General features: G+C 38.4%; 1 protein-coding gene and 1 long non-coding RNA gene across 4 annotated transcripts in view; one reads left to right on the top strand and one right to left on the bottom strand.

The window, feature by feature from the left end:
• LOC114876664 (probable G-protein coupled receptor 158) overlaps positions 1-21,311 on the bottom strand; it is an 81,511-nt gene that overhangs the window by 32,409 nt on the left and 27,791 nt on the right. For all 3 annotated transcript variants that reach the window (XR_006830221.1, XR_006830222.1, XM_029188406.2), the window contains exons 5-6: positions 4,740-4,863; positions 4,277-4,420 (exon numbers count right to left, since the gene is read on the bottom strand). Coding sequence is in view for 1 of the 3 variants with exons in the window: in XM_029188406.2 (XP_029044239.2) it covers positions 4,277-4,420; positions 4,740-4,863 (268 nt within the window). In the remaining 2 variants the exon portion in view is untranslated. The remainder of the gene's footprint in view (positions 1-4,276; positions 4,421-4,739; positions 4,864-21,311) is intronic.
• LOC114876669 lies at positions 13,899-18,377 on the top strand. Its single transcript, XR_003789435.2, has 4 exons — positions 13,899-14,001; positions 14,980-15,118; positions 15,185-15,443; positions 17,522-18,377. It is a non-coding gene; the product is annotated as an uncharacterized LOC114876669 (long non-coding RNA).

Genomic DNA, 21,311 nt, shown 5'->3' with positions numbered 1-21,311 from the left:
GATGAACTTCGAGATTGACGTTAATAGAATCCCGAGGTCCTAAAGACACCACGATAATGAAGTAATTATGAACAACTTTGACGGATTCCAGGGTGACGCGTATTCACCTACGCGTGTGTGAGAAATTATTTACTCGCAGGCGTTGTTAAAAGAAAATAGCCAAGAATAACAAAAATTTATTTCATTTTTTTGGAAAAATAAGTACGATTCTGTTCAGCTATTCGCACAGAATGACGAATATTCGTTGATCTGGCAGATCGCCACGAAACTTTAGCACATTCTCCAGCCGAGGAAAGTAGAAGAACAACATTCTTTTCTTGCGTTGCAGGTACACTGGTTCTGAAATTAATCGAGTAAACACAATGTGAAAGTTTTGAGATCTTCCGTATATTTCATCCTGGAGAGTTAATTACATTTCAGGAAGCAGAAATTCGCCGGTTGTTATCAAGCGAAATGTTTAAAGCAATTTTTCATCCTCTTTCGTTCGAAATCCTCGGCATACGTTTCTCAGCGTCAAGCCAGAGTAAACGTATCTGAGCTTGCATAATAGAATTTCATAGCGCCGCGTAAAGAGCAACGCGTGCTACGGTGAAATATGTGGATTAATAAAAAAGAAGGAACAGAAAAAAGAAAGGCAACCAGACCGCACCAGTCCGGGAAGCTAATTTCACACAGGCTACGTGGCTTTGCAAGCAAACGCGGCTGAGCGTTAACAGAAAAGCGCGATGAAATTCAATTACGTAGGTCTAGTGAGTCCGTAATAAGAGGACACCTTGTATATTAAATTCTTGTTTCGTTTATGCTACACTGTTTTTGGTTTCAGTCGACCAAAAGCATCATCATATTTCTTCAACGCCAGGAATCGTGTAAAAGATGTTTGCTTTTTAAGGGTACGAGACTATCAGAGACGATGGAAGTTTTATTTGTTTCTTTGCGGGCTTGGGATGGTTGTTATATGGATAATAGCAACAGGAAAATAAAAAAGATAGTTAGAATGCGAGGAACGATCGAACGTTTAAGTGCTACTGCGAGCTACTTTCGTTTCTTTTGATGGCACCTACTTGAGGTGAACCAGTAGCAAGGAACAGGGGAAAGTATAAGAAAAAGTGGGTCAGTTTCTTCCATCGTTACCGCACGATCTACGGCAAACTTCGTGACAGGCTAATGGAAAAACGTAACGAGGCCAAACATGCATTGTTAAAGTGTCAAGTAATTTTCAAGTTTCACGGACAAATCAATGCTTCGCGTGATTTAGGCCTTAAGTCGAAACACATTTCAGTGGAAGGAATGATCGTCAAATAAGATGTAGGAAACGTAGACTCTATTATCGTTCTGGGTTAGTAGCTAGGACCCTGGGAGGATAGATGACATCAGGGATATTAGTAGCAGCAGAATTATCAGTAACACTAGGAGCACTAGAGGAATAGTGGCAGTTGGACCAGTGGGGCACTGGGGGTACCGAGGGTTCTATGGGTATCAGGGACACAAGGGACGTCAGAGACATGAGGGCCACTTAGGACACTACGGGCAGTAGCAGCCTCAGGAATATTAGGAATACTTGGGACACATAGAGTATTAGAGACACCAGGGGGATCAGAAGATTCAGTGATGCCAGGGGCTCTACTAGTCCCATGAACAACAGGAGGTCTTTGAGCACCATGAACACAAGAGGCACCAGCCTCTGGGCTGGTCTCCAGAGGATCTGGGGGACGCTACTGGCACCAGGAACTATAGGGACCCTAGAAGTACTACGGGCACCAGGGCCAGTAGCAGCAGCAGGAAGGAAGGAAGGTGCAAGGAACGTCAAAACCGAAACTTACTCCTAACTATACTGTCCAAGAACCCTATACGAAATCATTGGGGATATAGAGCCATGTGGCCGCTTATCCTCTCTACGCCTCCTCACGTCCCTGCCTTAAAGTCCAAGGCTAAAATTCATAAGTGCCCTATGAATCTAAGGGATATGACTGTGTTAACAAGACATAAGAGAAACGGAAGTGATGAAAATCTCAAGGGCGTAAAGAGCACTGATTTAGCCCCTCGTCTTGTGATTTAGTTCGTAACCTTGCCATGATGAAGCACTAAAGGCACAAACTCATTTATCTTGTGTCAGTGTTTCTTATGTTTGATCCGTAATCTCAATGGTGAAGAGTGTAACACTACGGCATCGATTATCTGATATCGAGGCGAACTTGTACTTTGATGATTAAGTACACACTGCTATTTAAAATTTTCTAACTTGTAGATTAAACATCGAACACCTGGCCGGGTAAAAATGATGAGAGTAATTTTTAATTACCCGAGAAAAATTAAACACAGCCTTGCCTTAGCAATCCGACGTTTAATCCATCTCCCTATTTTTAATTATTTTGACCAGGCAAACACAATTAACCCTTCTCGAGAATGCGGCCAGACACGGTGTAATTAAATACCAGTAATTTGATTTTTGATTTTGCGCAAAGGGAAACCTCTTTCAGAGATGTAATCCCTGTAATCGCGTTACCTGAATCGAATTAACATCTTCTGACTCGAAAGTCTTTAACTCTCTGACAATCTTTAATGACATCGGAGAAACCAGTGAAGCTAACCAGAATTAATGACGACGGTGTAATTAATTTCGTCGCTGTGAATGAATTAAATGTAGGTCGTTGATATCATACATCCAGCTGGAAGGTAATGACCCATTATATTACTACCCCGATGTCATAGGACGTTGCCTTTCAACGTTCGTTCATTTTTCTCTCAATTCTTCAACTATATACGTAGAAAGTTATAAAATAACCTAACGAACATAAACAATACCAAGACATCATTCAGGAATAACGTGTTTAGAGTTATCCATCAGGAGACACCCATGCCCGACCAGCAGGCAGAGGGGTGTACCCACTGATCCCTGCACCGGCTGTCACCGAGGATATTAATTACAGCGAAGGCGAGGTCTAAGACTCTTCCCTTTTGTACGAATGCGTGTTAACCGGTCATTTATCAGCAATTACACGAGGGTCACGTGGCAATTCTCACAGGGAACGAACGTTATGCGGTAGCGCAGCCTCGGTCGGTAATTCCCTTTGATCCTGTATCGGCTCTCCTATGCCCGGATCATCACGTATATTATTCGCATCTATCTTTCATCGCTGATCGCTTTTCAAAGTAACTCTATCTGTATGATCGTCAGAATTGACTACCTCATATAATTTCCATCGATAGACCTCACTGATGGAATGCCATGGGCTATTTGGCAGTAGCCTATGTAAGTACTTGGCTCTCCAGTACAAAATAGAGGACATACGGTAGTGGGGGGCTGTGTAGGTATGGGGGATTGGAGGGGCTACTGCCTCCAGGTATCTGGGCACCATAGGATGACTATATATCCTATTTATTTTTGATAAGCTTACAAAGGCTGCAATTATTCGTAGAAATTCCTGGTCACAGGACACAGAGGAAGGTTTTGCTCCTCTGTCCTTGTTGTTGACTCATCTTCCATCAATAAACATTTAAATTTCCTCGACGTACACTTTTTATTTATCTTCTGCAACTGCAAGAACTGTGAATCAACAGCCCCAAATAAGGAAGAGCAATCCGAAGCATTCGGCTTAACGCTTCCTTTCATTTCTTTACATCTTGTTCCTAAACTCAGAGCCAAAGGGCGCTGGAAGCTTTAAGTCAACACCGAGGTAGCGGAAAAAGGAACGATTTAGGGATTCCTTTTGAGAGGCTTCTTTAAACACGAACGCCATCGAGTTTACAGGCATTTAAGCATACTTGTTCCTGACGCCTAAGAAACTAATTTATGACGAGATTGCGAGCAACGATCGCCTTAGGAAAGAAATATGTATGAATATCTCTTGACCTGGAAGTAATGGCGCGCTCCCTCACTAGGTGTACACGATTTTTACCTCGCATAGACCTGACATTGACAAATTATCGCTGAACTTGTCTTTTAATCGGCTCGCTACAGCTTGGGAACTTCAGCCATTTCATAGGGAGTTAAACGGTTGAACCGAGCGGACACCTAACCTGAACCGAGGCTACCGAGTATTCGTAAGTAATCATATTTTCTACTGACATATCAAAAAATGAGAAGTTAAACTGATCATAAATTCAATTTAGCGTAACTAATACCTTACTTAGTGCGATAAATTTGACTTCTCCAATGAAAATATTGGTTAATCGAACGCGAGATACGAAATGCGATGGTCGAATTTAATAGTTAGGTTAGGTCTAACCTCAAAATTTTCGAGAGCATGATAGGAAGCGATCGATAAACGTTACGTACCATCATCAATTTCTCGTATTCCTCTTCGATCACGGTGCCATTGTAGTATCGGCTGGTGGATTTTGTGTCCGGGTAATAAAAGCCCCGTTTGCAGACGCAGCGATAGCTCCCACGGCGAAAGCCCAATCCCGGTATGGCGATACACTGCACAGAAAAAAGCGCGGGAAATGCGGAATGTCGAACATCGAGGCCATGAATGGCCAGCATAACTGGGAAAATTTCATTGAAAGCAAATGAAAAAACGATCTACGCGAATGGAAAAATCGTTGGCACTCCTAATTGGAGGAAACGGAGGGCGCTTTGCTGCTCAATTCGAAGCCATTTAAAAAAACTGACGGTTTTGTTGCGAAAAAGGAAGGCAAGGATTATGCCCTCGGGTTTTCAATAATTGGATTCGATGAAACTAGAATGGCGTAATTAGAGGAATGTACAGAATTCTTTTTTTTTTTTCAGATATACTAACCTCGGTTGTTCGTTTTTTGCATTTGTCACTGGCTGCGAATATGTTCAATTGCGTCGATCCGGGGGGCAATGGACATTGGTCTATGTCTAATCTACGTAGATCTATGTCTATTCCACTGGTTCCTCTGAAACAAATTAAAATGTTATTAAAGAATTGCTGGTTACTAAAATTTTTTAGGTTATGTTTGGTATTTCAATAGCAGTACAGATGAAAGATTTTTCAACAAAGGCTTCACTAATATTCGATTAAATTTTTTATAAATTTCAATGCAATTTACAGAGTAAATTTTAGGTTATGTTTAACGTTCGGACAAAGGGACAATTGCACTCAAAGGGTTTTCAAACGACAACAAGAATAATATTGAATTAAATTTCTTACAAATTCCGATATAACCTACAAAAAATCTTATTAATCAAAAATTAAATTAAACAATGTATTTTTAATGATTTTCCCAGAACGTAACAAATGGAACCGTAAGAAAATGATTGAAGCAAACATGTAACAGATTGCCTGCATCGAATTACTAAGGAAGTACTTGCATTCGATAAAACGAAACCTAACCTCAATTCGTTCCCTTAGTTCGATTATACCTCGTAATCCTATCACGGGTAGAAGCTGTTCGGTTACACAGGGTCGACCATAACCGCTGAATCCCTGTGATCGTTTGTGTAAAACGAAAAGCAACAACACTCTTCGAGCCAATTATCGAAATTACATTAACCTTTGTGTATCTTTGCGCGACGAGAGCCCTCCTGGTTCGGGTAATCGAGCTTTCGCGTGCGATTCGAATCGCGGCTGCAATTATCCGAGAAACGAAACGTTAATGCAGCAGAGAAACAAATTTCGCGACCAGTCTGGCCGCATTTCTCATCATGTCAGGGACGGTGGAGGGCAAGGTATCGTTGCTAATGGATCATGAAGAAAATCAACTGCCCGTTTGTCCGACAAGGATAAAGAATGTTTCCAAGAGATTGCATCAAAAATTGAAACAAAATGTTCTCAGTGTTTTCATTATTTTTTCCCTCGACGAACTTTTATGAATAACACAGGGTATCTCGTAACTGGCGGTAAAGTGTGTTTTTGTGTTTTAATATCCGCAGTTACGACGTTAATATTCAAGCAGCGATTAATCAACAAACGTCACGCTTCCCAGTTTCATTTAACAAAAGCGTCTAATCCCCGCATCGAGTCTCTTTAGCTTTTCGCCAGAGGTAATTTCAGCGTATTCGCGAAAGCGCGCTTCGACGAAGCGAATATAACAAAGGGGATTGTTTGCGACACGAGTGACGGTAAAATATTCGTCGCAGAGCCACGGGAGAAAGGAATGAAAATAAAAGCTGAAGGATATGCTACCGCCCCTTCGGTCGGAGCTTTACCATCTGCTATAAGGTTGCAGGAACCAAGAACAAAGAAGGAAAAGGAATCGCTTTCGTGCCATGGGATGAGAAATGGTATGCAATCCAGGTGTTCCTGTATTGCTTACATCGATATTTTTACTGTATGACCTGAATTTCACAATTTATCATATTCTAGAATAAATATACATTTGTTCTGGTTTCTGTTCCATTTCTGTGCCCTTGTAAGGCTCCTGGGCCCCACACTATTTGCTTGATTGCCTACTGCACAGTCAGCCGTATGCTGCCCTCTGGGCACCACATTACTTACTGGACCGCCCACTGCACAGTCAGTCATAATCTACTTGTCTGCCCTTATGTAGCCCTCTGGGTCCCACACTACTTGTCTGACCCACACTACTACTGCCCAGGCAGCCATATTCTACTTTTTCACACACGTGCTGCCCTCTGAGCCCCACATTACTTACTGGGCCGCCCACTGCACAGTCAGTCATAATCTACTTGTCTGCCCTTATGTAGCCCTCTGGGACCCACACTACTACTGCCCAGGCAGCCATATTCTACTTTTTCACACACGTGCTGCCCTCTGGATCCCATACTACTTGCCTGACCAACAACCTTACCTCTTAGCACACACTTTGCCCACAAATTAACCATATGTCCTTTTTTAAAGTCAATTATCTTAACTCGTGTTTATTCATTTTTTTAAAAGACTAATCACCTCTTTACTTATCCTAAATTACATATTCTGCTTTTCTTTGTCTTTTATGCAATTTGGATCCAACAGTGACAACCGATTGAAGTCGTTTCATTTACAGGATCGTAAATTCGACGTGAATTGCGTGGACGGGCGTTGCTCGCTTACCGTTTTTACGAGAATATAAATCAACTGCCAAGATTTACGATATTATTGTTACCACGCAAATGCCAGCGTTACCTCCCTCCGCCTCTCGGCCCGAGCTTCCGGTCCGCAGAACGCGAATACGTAAACTGCAATTTCGTTATGACGTTCCTCGATGAAAAATGCGATCGTTAACGTTGTACTAACAACTTCCTTCGAGTTTAAGTTTCATTAACGTTCAATTCATTGCTATGCAAATATTTTATGTGCATTTCCTCTCTGGATATAACGAAGATAATCGAAATTTTTACAAAACACTCTTGCCGGAATTAAAGTTCCTTTCAAGATTTTATCTTTCTTAAGGAGAACGCCTGTCAGAAATTACTTTCAACGTTTCACGCTCCCGGAGAGTTGCTTTCGAGCAGTGACGAAAAATGCCAATAATCCCTGCTGTTCTTGAAAGCTTTCATTCCTCGCGTCAATCATTAAACCGTTTCCAATCGGCGCCACTGTGTACACCCATCAATGCGAGCAAACCGAAATTAGATCTCATACATTGGAACAATGGACGGTATTTGAATAAAATTTCTTGATAATCACTGTTAAAATATCACTCTATCCAAACAGATTAAACGAATTCTGTTTGACCCAATTGATCCTGTTAGCACTGGTTAGGATGGTCCTAAGTGTAAGCCAAGCTCCGTGTAAGTTTGACAAACGTATGCTTAAGATCCATGTTCGTTAAGTTGAGCTGGATAAAGACAGTACACGCAGGTGTACAAGTAAATCAGAAATTGGGACAAGGTTAGATAAGCAAGTGTGTTAGGTCGGATTACAAACGGATTAAGTCGGAGCGAAACAACGTTCTTGAATACGATTCATGTATTTCGTTACAAGATCCGGACAGAATTTATCGCAAAAATCTCTCGATCCTATCGGCAATGGTATTTTTCGATTTGCACTTTTCGTTTTCGTTTCAACTCAATCGTTTACTCGACGTTCGTGCTGGAAAACAAATATTCCAAAAACGTGGCTTTCCGTACAAATGATCTCTACAAGAGGTGAAATCGCGATGCTTACGAACACAGGCACGAACTGAAGCGGCAATCTATGGAACAATAAGCGGTTTTCCCCGGGAACAAAACCTGACGAGAGAGAATTTAACCTTGGGATGAATTATCCCTGTTATTGCAATTGCAATCAGTTTTAAAAAGGATAAAATTCCTCGAAGTGGAAATTTCGAGAAATTTTCAGACGAATGAACGATGCTTTCGTAATAAAATGTTAACGAGGTAATTAGAGTTATTTTCATTTTCATAGTAAATGAATAAAGAAAGGTTTCTAGGTGGAAGGATAACTGGAAAATGAAATGTAAACGAGTAGGTATAAATTACACTTTCCCATTCTTGGGATCTGTGTACCTTCACCTGCGCTCAATCGCAGTGGCAAAGGTAAACGAATGCCCCTCGAGCGTGTAAAACGCGACGAAACGAAACGTCAACAGTAAAACAAGCTTCGATCAAGAAGAAACGGAATAACGTAAAAGCCATTGGGTCTGTCAAAGCCCGTTCAATCTACGCCGAACGAAACCACTCGATTTCGTGGCAGCGATGTTTCATTAGTTGGATCGCAATGGACGGCTATTTCGTTCGTGGGGCGTACACTTCGATTATTCCTCGTTTCCCCATTAATATCGCAGAATTCCGTGTGATTTCTACATTCGAACGCGAGCCGCCAGATTGAAAAGTGTGTTTGAAAACAGTTGTTCGAGTAGAAATGCCTGAAATAAATCAGGCGCCTCGTGGAAATCGATAACAGAACGGTTTAGCCCATGCATTACTCTGTGTCTGCTGAAAGAAGAAGTATATGGTGTTTCATGCGAAGAACGGATAAAACAATGTGCAATAACACTTTTCAGTGTGTAGCATAATTTTTGAGATAACTGGTTTTTAGAATTTTAGTGAATAAGTTGCTTTCAATTCAATCCTGTTCTTCTATTAAGCTATAAGGAGTACTATATTTCATTTAGATATCAAGAAAGTAGAATAAAATAGGCCAAACAAGTATGGGATGGGTCTGGCAAGTAGTATAGGATGGATCAGACAAGTAGTATACTATGAATCAGACAAGTAATATATTGTGGATGAGACAAATAGCATATGATGGATCAGAAAAGTAGTATACGATGGGCTATGCAAGTAGTATATCATGAGCCATGCAAGTAGTATATGATGGATCAGAAAAATAGTATATGCTATTATAGATCAGAAAAGTAGTATATGATGGGCCAAGCAAGTAATATAGAACAGGCCAGACAAGTAGTATAAGATGGGTGAGACAAGTAGATATTGTGGATCGTACAAGTAGTACAAGATAGGTCAGACAAGTAGTATATGATGGATCAGAAAAGTAGTATATGATGGGCTATGCAAGTAGTATATGTTGGTTCAGACAACTAGTATATGATGGATCATACAAGTAGTACTTGACTTATCAAACTACAAGTAGTAGAACAAATGATATGTCAGACAAGTATTATTTGACTTATCAAACCACAAGTAGTACAATCAATAATATGTCAGGATAGTATATGACTTATCAAACTACAAATAGTACAACCAATGATATGTCAGGCAAGTAGTACAAGATCTCTAACTACCAGAGAAGCTAAATCAAAACAAAAGACTACTCTCTTTGAAATCTTTTACAAATGTCTCAAAAGAATGCATATCGAAGCAAAGAACATCTTCAAAGAAATTTTTTTGCATTACACATTTCCCTTTCTGTTCCCACAGTGACCCAATTCCCCCCCTCGGTCAGATGAATATGATTTCCTGGAATCAGTAAGCTGAAAAGGGGGTGCGAAGCCGATCAGGGGGATCGATGTACGTAATTCTCGCGAACGCGGGAATATCGTTAAACGTATTCATGTGAACACGGTAAACCAGGGGTTACAGTGAGGCCAGGCATCAAGTATGTTAATTCTCGCCGTTCCGGCAAACCGCCGATCGGTGTGCGAATCGTTAAACCGTGTCGATAATGGCCGTGGCTAAGCTTACGAGTAAGTGAAATGCGAGCGACATTGTCAGGGCCACGAGTTAAGCTTCGAATCAACGTTTGTTTTTCATTTCCTTTCCTCTTCGTACCCGAAGATTTTCCAATGATTCTGATCAAACAGAAACTTCAGTTAGCAGTAATTCTTAAATACGTCTGACTAATGACTGTTTTGTTCTACTTGTTCCACCCGAAGACTCGTTGAAAACTTAAACACAGCACGTAATTATTTCACGATCAATCCTCGCGGTGCAGTAATTAACCGATTCTCGACGGAAAAAAGTCAGCCCTCGAGGAAAATTAAAATCTTTCTCGGCCAACGTCATTTGCATACGACACGGATTCGGGGATTCGGAACGGACGGAGCCCCATTACGATGCACCTTTAAGTAAGAAAACCACGCGGATTCCTTCCGCTCATTAAAAGTCGTTGATTAAAACGTCGGGGTGAACACACCACGCCCACATCTGGCTCGTTCTCCGGCTCCTCCTCGCACGACGGAATGTACGATGCCGAGGACGGTTCACCCACAAGTGACGTATTAATTTTCAAAAGTTACTTCTCGCGGAACAAGGAATTAAACGGTGTGCTTCTTCTTGATGGGGCATTCAATTGTTCTAACGCGAGGCATTCCTAGCTGCATAGAGGAGCATTGAAATTGTCTGAGAAATTTCTGAAATTTCTGAGAAATAATAGCCAGGGGAGAGGGTTTTCTACCCCGATGAGTCGAAAGTCGGTCTCTGATGGGATTAATTTAATAAATAATTAATAATCAAATAGACATCGGTTTTTGTGACGTAACAAATTAAGCGGAAACTCGACTAGAAAACAACGAAGACTTCAAGATTTTCAAAAGGATTCGCAGGGATTCTCACGAGACGGCTTAGCTGTCCTTTTTATCCGACTACGATTGCCTTAGTTGGCTTAGCCGATTCCCTGGAAAAGCCGTGGGAAAATCGGCAACTGTCGTTTTATAATCGGACCATGAAATCGATAGCAGCGATCCCTACCACCCGGGTCACAAAGTCGATCCGTGATTTTTCATCAGCCCTCGGACGGCGGACCATGGAGAGAGCCCCGATATTAATTTAATTTAAACAAATAGCAGTAGCAGCCAGAGAAAATACGCTTAATACATTGTGGCTTAAAAAACATCCTCTAAAATATATTCCATATTGAACGGGGATAAAATTGGTTCCAGTTTGACCTCATTTTTAAAGCCCTTTCCTGGCGAGCAACAAAAAATCGTCAAACATAAAAAAAAATATATGTATAAAGGGCTGCGAAACGAGATCGTAAAAGGAATTAAATTTTAACCCCGATATGTTCCATCCCCTTCCTCGCTCTCTAATTTCTATTTATCGAAAAAATTACAGCGAATCACGATTGGCGAAGCTTTTTTCTTTTCCGAGCGTTTCGAGATGTTTGCGATAGCCGCGACACGGATCCGTGAAAACGGTGCTCGTCGAGAAAATATTTCACCGCGAAGGTGCTCTCAGCTTCTCTCACCCTCTGTGGAACTCGATTCTTGTCTCTCTTTTTTTCCATCCCTTCGTTTAATTAAAAAGTTCCTTGCCCGGGATCATTTCATTATAACTCGAGCGATTCCGATGATACCCGAGAATCGGTAACCGACCCGAGGGAAATTACAATTACCAGTGAAAGTGAACGTCCAGGGGTGGTTTATTTTTCTCCTCGCGAACAGGCGAAAGTGAACAAAGCTTCGATTCGATCGTAAAATATCCTGTTCTTTGTTTGAACGTCGTTCGTTTGCCTAAATGGTCAATTCACGGTTAGGCTTGATTATGCAACGAATTTACGTCACCATGAAATTTCCACGTGGCCGATAGACAGGCGGATCCTTTGTCCTGCGAAATCGAAACAAGGAAGAGCGAGCAAGCTGGACGGGCAATAGATTTTCTGGCGGCATTGCTTCCCTTTCAACGTCAAGATACACTCGAACATCGAACCACGGTGTCTACGTCGAAATATTCTCGGTCCTCTGCTCGCGTTCTCGTAATTCAGTTAGCCGTTGTGTCTCTCTGGAAACTTCGCGAAAGAGAGTAGAAAGGGAGGGGGCCCGACACGTGAAGCAATTAATATCATCGTTGAAAGTAGTATCTCTTCGAAATTGCGAATGATAAATAATAGACTAGCATCGACAGGAATTCGATTTACCTCGCGACAGCTTTCTCGATCGGTACACAATCGAATGTTTAAACTATCTATCGATAGGGGATAAACTTTTCGGTTATTTAATTAATGGAAAAGCGCGACGAAGTTTGAATCGCTTCGTTAACAGACGACGAGGACACTAAAGGGATTACTCGAAGAGCAAGGGTATTGAACTTTTCGAAAACAAAATTCCCTCCCTTCGAGTTTCCTGTTAATCCTTCGATAATTGATACGAAATTAAACAGAACTTGAATTTTAAATTGATTTCGAGTTGCAAATGAAAAAGAAATTCGTTTACTGATGCAGTAGGAGATGGAAATTTTTCATTTCTATACTTGTCTGACCAATGATGAACTTATACTACTTGTACTATCAATCATTTTGTTTCTATATTGTTTAGTAGTTAATTATTATAATTGTATGTTAATTATATGGTCATTGAGTTGATTGAAAATGTCCCCTACTTCCTTGTCTGACTAATAATGCAGTTATACTACTTGTCTGGCTAGTAGAGGAGCCACACCACTTGTCCTATACAATTATTCTGTTCTTTTATTATGCATTTCTTAATTATTATAATTGTGTATTAATTATATACCTACTGAATTGAAAAAGAATGACTAATAGTGTGCTTACACTAGTTGTCTGACCAATACTCATCCTATACTACTAATCTGACCATTTATTTCACTACAGACACCATTTTTTTTTTTTCTTTTAATCACATATTCAGCTAAAAATGCCTTATTTAAGTAACCTGATTATCCGATAAATTGGAATTTGTTTATTTTATCGCTGGTCTGATCACAATCGTCCTATTCCACTGATCCTATCACACTTCCAGGTATTCGCGACGCATTCAATTAACTCAAGTGTAAAACGATGGTTTTAATCGAATCAAACAGCTGCAATTTTCAACATCCGCGATGGTAAAGGGCATCGTAAAAGCGGGAATAGAATAGACCGTGTAATTCCATCAGAACCGTGCCGAAAATGGCCTCCTTTGCGAGCCTAATAAGGCTCTCTAGACTGGAGCAACCTCATCGTACCATCCACCCCCCTATTCTCTATATGATAATAACCATCAGGTGAAAGCTCTTTCATGTTAGAACCATCAAATAGCGAATAATCTGATGAAATCAACTCCCATTTCAATTAAATTGAATGTACAGATACAAACAACTTGGGAATTGTACTGCTACGTACGCAAAGGGTCTCCTGAGAGATGTAACCCAGATGTTAAATTAATTTCCGAACAATTGGAAATTACAGTAACATGACAGACATTATTATTGGAAAATTTGATATTCGCCAGGAAAAATGGCGTCTGAAGATAGAATCCCGTTCGTCTGATTAATCATTTACCCTGACTACTGAGATCATCAATAATTGATCCTAATTACTCAAACGAACCACAAATCAATCACTGATATACAGAAATCTTTAATTATATAATAATTCTGGTAACTGCAAGGATAAATAATTAATGATTGTCTGATTACAAATTGATGGAAAAATATGAATTATTATACACAAATATTGAAAAGAATGGTATTTTACAATTTTGATTGAACAAAATTTTTAAAAGACGTTAAGCGGAATTAGGTGTGTCGATGGTGTATCGATATACATTGGAATTAGGTGCGCCGAATATCTTTTGAGTGACAGGTAAACATCAGTTTCGAAAAGCTGATAAAATTTCGAAGCGATAAGCCGAGTAGGCACGGCAACGATTGACACCGCGTCAGTCGGTCGCTTCGATCGGTCGAAGAAACGTGTGAAACACGCTCGTTGCAGCGACACGGAACGTGGAAATCGAGTGTGACGTTGAAGAATTGTAAGTAAAATGGTGAAACGGTTCGTTTGCTAATTTTTGCAGTAGTACAGCTCGACCGATTATCAGACGAGAGAGTTCTACATACGGTGTGCGCTTCATCAATTGTTTCAATAATATTGACTGTCAAAAAGTAACAGTTAACAGTACTTGATAAACAAAAAATAATTAATAAAAACGAAAACACAGCAGTATTGTTGAAATAATTGAGTTGACCAAATGCGTCAACAAAACAAGTGTTAAATATGCATTATTTTATTTTTTTTTGGTACTGTGATAAATGTTTATTATAGTGTATTTGTTAATTTAATATTATAACGTGAAATGGAGTGTTTAATGTGTAAAGTATTTATAGGGAAACAGAATACATTTATGTATACAAAATTTCTCCTCTTATATAAGTAAACTCAGTTCTGAAGAAACTTTATCTAATCACCAATCGTTACCTTATCTGACCCTCAACGATAAAGTGAATCAATAATTAACAAACGTACACAATAATTAACAAACATTTCAATTGATTTTCTTTTTATCTAATAGGAATTATTGAAATATTTCTATTATTTTACTTAAAAAATCAATTGATTTCTATTTATTTTTCAAAATAAAATAGAAATGCCCGGTGATCTCTTTCTGATTTCAATTTCTATTTATTTTTCGATAAAAACAGAACAAGTAAATTTCTGAATTTTTAGTTTAATTGAAGACTGGATAAGAGGAGAAAAAGCAATTATTTGTTTTTCGTATTTACTTGTTAAATTTTTTCTTCTATTTTTTCATTGACTTTATATTATTTTAAAATATGAAATATTTTTTAATGTTTAAAACATTTCTTATTTGTGTATTTAAATAAATCACTTCCTGGGATTCTATTTTAATCAAAGATTGCGTAAATAAAAGCAATCGAAATGAATGGTACAACATTAATTTACCAAGTTCCCAGTGGGAAACCCAACTAAAAGAAGAATCTTTTGTTTACAGAGATTTATTGAACGGTGTTTGCGATCGAATGTCGTCGGACGACTTCCAAAGGATTTAATTCAGAGTGAACGAGAATCCGATTGTGCAAGTTTCACTTCCGAACAGCCGGAAGTGGGGCCGAAAGTAGTCCGTCGAGCGTGTAAGGAAAAATTCCGTGAGCTTCTACTAAAACAAATCACTTTATCCAATTTTCTATTGTTAACAGACAAAGTATCGACGCAAGAGGATAAAAAAGAACTGTAATTAAAAAATGGCTGAGAACGAACAGAAAGATATTCCTGAAGAGGAAACAGACGAAGTGGATGGAAATGAGGAATATTGTGAAGAGAAAAAGCGATCAAAAAGAAGCGTCATTACTGTACCAGATAGAGAATACGAAAAAGACGGTGTTAAATACAGAAAAGACCAATTTGGCAAATGGAGGCCAGTTATTGAGATAGATTTTGAACAGGAATAGATTTCAGGTAATACTTCAAAAAAATTTCAAAGAAAAATAAAAATAATTCCTACTTCTTTTATAAAATTCATGGAATTTGCTTCTCTTTGTTAGTTATCCTCATATTTGTTTAATAATCATTCAAATTACTATGAAACCCGATTTTTCAATCCAAATTCAATAAAACACATTTAATACATTTTATATGTTTATCTACGAAATGAATTAAAAAATAGAGTAGAAATTTTGATTCGAAATTTAGTGATGCGTGTTTCATTTCAAAAATTTCAATATCAAATAAAATTCGACAAAACTGATCCAATTTTAACAATACAGGCATATTTGCCTTTTAATATGATTAAGTATTCGTGCAATGAAATTTCTAAAATGAATTAATTTCTGAAAGAGCTTGGAAGGTACAGCTGTTGACGATGCTTACGAATTCATTTAAGGGCCAGCTGTTACGTTAATCGAATTTTTATGAAGAAACCCGGAACATTAAATGCCTGGAATGTTGGGGCAGAGTTAGGAAACGATGTGGTAACAGCTCAGGCACGCGGTGATGTCGTAAATGTTATGGAGACGACATTGACTGGCCACAATTCTGATACTGACCATTAGAATGGCGTAACAAAATGTGAAGTAATGAATTTTGATCAGTTTGAAAGCAGGTTACGTAACCCTGGTCGTGAGAGTCTAACGCAATGTTGTCAGTAGGATTTAGCTTATCTATGATGTTTCTTACTGTTTGTTAAACTCGAGTGCATGAATACATTTCGAATAGTGTTATCTATAAAACTGCAATCGATCAAATATAAGCTATCTTTAGTAAAAATTAATAGAGCACCTGTTAAATTTTATTAATCCTTCAGAAACATTTTTATTAATAACAAAATTAATTAATTTTCAATCTTGAAACAAGATCTTGAATTAAGGCATTCGAGGTCAGGGCTGTATTCTAGTTAATACTTTCACCAGGCCCCGTGCCATCTTATGACGCCACGCGTCTAACGCGTTTGACGTCTTATGACGCCATCCTTTCTCAAAGTGTTATAATACACTTTAACCCAAAATTAAGGCATTCGAAGTCAGGGCTGTATTTTAGTTAATACTGTTACCAGGCCCTGTATCATCTTATGACGCCACGCGTCTAACGCGCTTGACGTCTTATGACGCCATCCGTTCCAAAAGTATTATAATTCACTTTAACCTAGAATTTCATGATCCACGTTACAGTAGCCCCTAACGTTATTATTAATTAAAATAAATTCTCAGTAATTGGTCTACTAACAACAGAATAATTAAAGGTAACCATGTTAGATAGGTTATGTTCGTTTCCCATTAATTGAAAAGACGGGGAAATTTAATATTAATTACTTTTGAGCTGCCGGTGAAGACGTAGCTAGTGATTTGACGTGGACTTTCACGAAAAGTATACGTCGAATAAAGATAAGAGGTTATAAGTGGCAGAGACAGCTGGATGCAACGGAACCTGGCTGCAAGCCAGCACGTGTTTAGCCACATTCCGTAGAAATCCACGAGAGCATGAACGTGTAGCGGCGCTGGTAATACGGGGAAAATCTTATTACCAAACCGCCGGCCGGAATTATTAAACGACCGATTTACAATGCAGATTTTTCGCTCGGGATAATGGAATCCGAGTGATCCACTCTATCTCTAACCATTCTCATATTTCCGCTCGGATTTTACTCGTCAACCAAATTGAGTTCTAACCAATTTACACTTGCTTTATGAGAAATATGATCAATTATAAATAATGGAAAAAAAAAATGAAAAATGGTAAATATTTAATAACAGATACCTAAAATATCATCAAAGTATCTAGGGAAAATAGGAATTCTCAGAATACATAATTTATAAATAGAAAAATATAATTTTTCTAATTATTTTCATTATTAAAATATTTACCATCATTTATTAAATTTAATATCGCAATAAATTTGATTATATCTTTTATGAATCTTGGAGGAATATTGAAAAGGAAATGGTTCCATTAAGGTAGCATTTTCGAGATGATTTAACCGACATAAAATGTGAAATAAATTATTTATTCCTCTTGAATAAATTCGATTTTGTCTATTTCAGAGTAACTTGATGGGATTCAACCGAGAATCAACGACAATCTCGAGTGGAATCACACTTTTCAAGCTGTGCTTTTAATTTCCTTCCCTCCCTTTGAACCCCGGACGAATGGATTCTTAAACGCGACAGACAGCCCGAACGGCGTTGGAATTTTCTGCAGGAATGCGACGAAAAAGAAGAAAAGAGAGGAAGCGGGCACCGTCGACGTGAAATCCCTTTTCCTTCGCGTCTTAGCTTTATTGTAAAAAATAAGATAGCAACATGAGAAACTGCTTTTTATCTTATTCCTATTACGTTGAAATATTTTTCTAAATAAGTGAAGAAATATTATCAATTTTAACAGGTTATTGCGTTCGAAATGGTTTATCTTAAAATACAGATATTCTGACAAAATTTCACCACACAAAAGTATTGCAAAATGGTACCTTAAAATTTAAAATTGCATTAAAATAACTGCATATGGGAGTTATTAATAATTCGAATTACTAAAAGAATAATTAAATTATTCAGTGCTCTCTTGACGAATTCCAATAACGTTCCAGAAAAAAGGTTGTAAATTAAAATAATTAAAAATTATTATAATTAAAAATAAAATTTTCCATTATATATTATTTTCTTCCATGAAACGTACAATTTGAAAAAATGTCTGGCTCTAATGAATACATGCTTTAATTAATCACTACCTATTACTTTCAGCGAAATTATAAATTTTGCGATTAAATCAGCCATTTCATCAGCAAGAACCTGATAAAAAAGAATTATTTGTTAAAAATATCTACATGGAAGTTTCATTTGCATAAATTCCAAAATGCTGTTCATTAATCTTGCCTTTGCTTAAATACATTAACAAGACCGATGATTCGTACTGTATTATTTATTCAGAGGCCCAACAAATTTCATCAACAGCTTTTCGATACACCTGTACAGGAAGTAATTCGAAGGACCACCATTTACATTTCGGTTACGAATTTCAGTTGCAATTAACAATGCGACAGAGAACTACCGTTCAAATTATTATTCGGTTCTGATCGTTTCTCCGCACCCCTTTATACATCACCCTAAATGGAGTACTCCCTGTCCCTCGTTTCGGTCGCGTCAAGCTTGCGCTTCAAACGTGACTTCCGCTGAACGAGTCCACTTTCCATGATATTGGGATTACTGGTGTGGAACAAAGGGAAAGGATTAACTGTGGCATATAATAAAATAGAAGAAGAGGAGAAAATTTTAATCGATATGTGCAATTTAATAATTCAAATACTAATATTGAAGTTAAAAACCTCATTGAGTAATATTGCTGAGGGTAAGTTTTATTTTAAGGGTTTAATTTTATTAAATAATTTTTAAATATTTAATTTATAAAGTTTTAAAGTACCCACATACAACGACAACTGAAACGGCAATACGCTTCGATGGAAATATCCATTCTTGTCTCATATATCTTGAAGAATAAGACTTTATGGTAATAAGCAAAAGCAATAAAATCAAACCCTATGGACAAAGGAAAAAATATTCCCAAACAGAAAGACCCATATTTCGTCCCGACCCTGCTATCTAAATTGATGCAAAACCAATGTAATATGATTGTATCTATATCTTCTTACCCATAAACCAGAGGCAAATACCAGAAAAGATATAACCGAATGGGCAAACAGACTCGCAGTCAACAGACACTCCTTACACAGTAAAATTGGCTTATTTATACAACGTAACACAGTGTTCCCTGGAATCCTCGTTGCATATTTAACTAGCCAATTAGTTTTCTTAGCACGTAGAAATAATGTCGTTTAATTAGAATATAGTGACGTCTCTGTCGGATACAGTGGCCGCTCGATAATTCACCGCCTACGGGGCTACAATTGCGAATTATCTTTGCAATTTATTCGTTCGTTACATAACTATTTAAACGGAGAATTGCAGCCACTGTACTAAATTCTATCACACACCGGTATCGACGATAAACAAAAGAAAAATAATATTTAACTCGAATTGAAAATTAACAAAAATCTATTTTCCCATTGATTTTTCCACAGTATTCTCCGCAGGCTATAATTGATCGGTTCAATCGCATTCCTTTCCACTCGATCAGTTCTAAATCCCTCTTCTTATCTCCCGATAGTGAAGCCATTCAGAAAATCTGTAGACTGTGAACCGTTCGTGTCCCGATACGCGGCAAATAGTCTGGTTTTGCCCCGAGCACGTATCCAGCACGCAAAATATCGATCACGCAGACAACACGGTTCCAGTCCCTTAATTGGTTGCGGTGACGTATTTCAATTCGAAGTCAACATGGAAACACATCTGCGTTTCGATCAACAATTTGTTAATAGATCCCTCATTTTACTGTTCATTACTTTCATATATTTCTGGACCACCCTGTATATTTCCTCGACTTCTATTATTAATTAGTTTAATATATTAATTTTCAACCCAACGTTTGCTAAAAACTAATTCATAATTGAACAGACCCTCTCCATTTCGACCACCATTTTGTTAACACCCTGTACATCTGCCTCGAGTGTATTTCCTTTCCTTCGTCGAGAAAATCGAAAGACAACGTATCATCGGGAAATACAAGTATTCAATCCGTTAGGTTCTTCAGGCCGGTGGTATTTCAACGTCGCCTGACTTCCGGACCCCAGAGGGTTGATTGGAACGCGAGCGTGTCGGTTGCGGTTAGGTTCCACGTGTACCGCTTCATTCTCTCTACGTCCGTATAACGTCCGTCTATGCGGATTCCTAAATAACACGAGATCGAGAATGGCTTTCTACTCGTGCGATACCTAACCTAAGCTTTCGAACGCTACCGCCATATTTCCATATGAAACCTAACCTTAACAGGACATAACCTAACGGTACACTCTGATCGAATTTTTATTTGTATTTCAATAAAAAAAAAAAAAAAAGAGAGATCGAGAATGGCTTTCTACTCGTGCGATACCTAACCTAAGCTTTCGAACGCTACCGCCATATTTCCATATGAAACCTAACCTTAACAGGACATAACCTAACGGTACACTCTGATCGAATTTTTATTTGTATTTCAATAAAAAAAAAATTTAAAAAAAAGAGAGATCGAGAATGGCTTTCTACTCGTGCGATACCTAACCTAAGCTTTCGAACGCTACCGCCATATTTCCATATGAAACCTAACCTTAACAGGACATAACCTAACGGTACACTCTGCTCAAATTTTTATTTGTATTTCAATAAAAAAAAAAAAAAAAAGAGAGATCGAGAATGGCTTTCTACTCGTGCGATACCTAACCTAAGCTTTCGAACGCTACCGCCATATTTCCATATGAAACCTAACCTTAACAGGACATAACCTAACGGTACACTCTGATCGAATTTTTATTTGTATCTCAATAAAAATAAATAAAAAAATGTTTGAAGAATTGTAATTGCCATCGATCAGAAGAGCAGTTTAATCTCGTACAACGAATCGAAGTGAATACCATCTTTTTCTATGCGCGTATGCCTTCGATGTGTTTATATTGATTGATGAGGACCCTTGCGGCGTATAGATAAAGCGTATACACACACTTGCGCGGGTACATAGAGGGAGAATGATAAAAGGAACGCATCGTTCGCCAATAAAACTGACGTCGACAGAAATTTCGACTGACCTATCCGAGAAACGCTGATTCCCCAAATTGCGACTGTATTTTCCATGAATAGCCGACTGTAATCGTAATTCTAATTCATATCGCGCTTTTGTATTCAGGGAACGATCGATAATATCTGTGAGGAAAGTGGATGTAACCCAAGAGTACTATCCATATGGTAACATAAC

The sequence above is a fragment of the Osmia bicornis genome, chromosome 16, assembly GCF_907164935.1.
Source record: "Osmia bicornis bicornis chromosome 16, iOsmBic2.1, whole genome shotgun sequence".
Classification (NCBI taxonomy): domain Eukaryota; kingdom Metazoa; phylum Arthropoda; class Insecta; order Hymenoptera; family Megachilidae; genus Osmia; species Osmia bicornis.
This window is presented reverse-complemented; position numbering and strand designations above follow the sequence as displayed.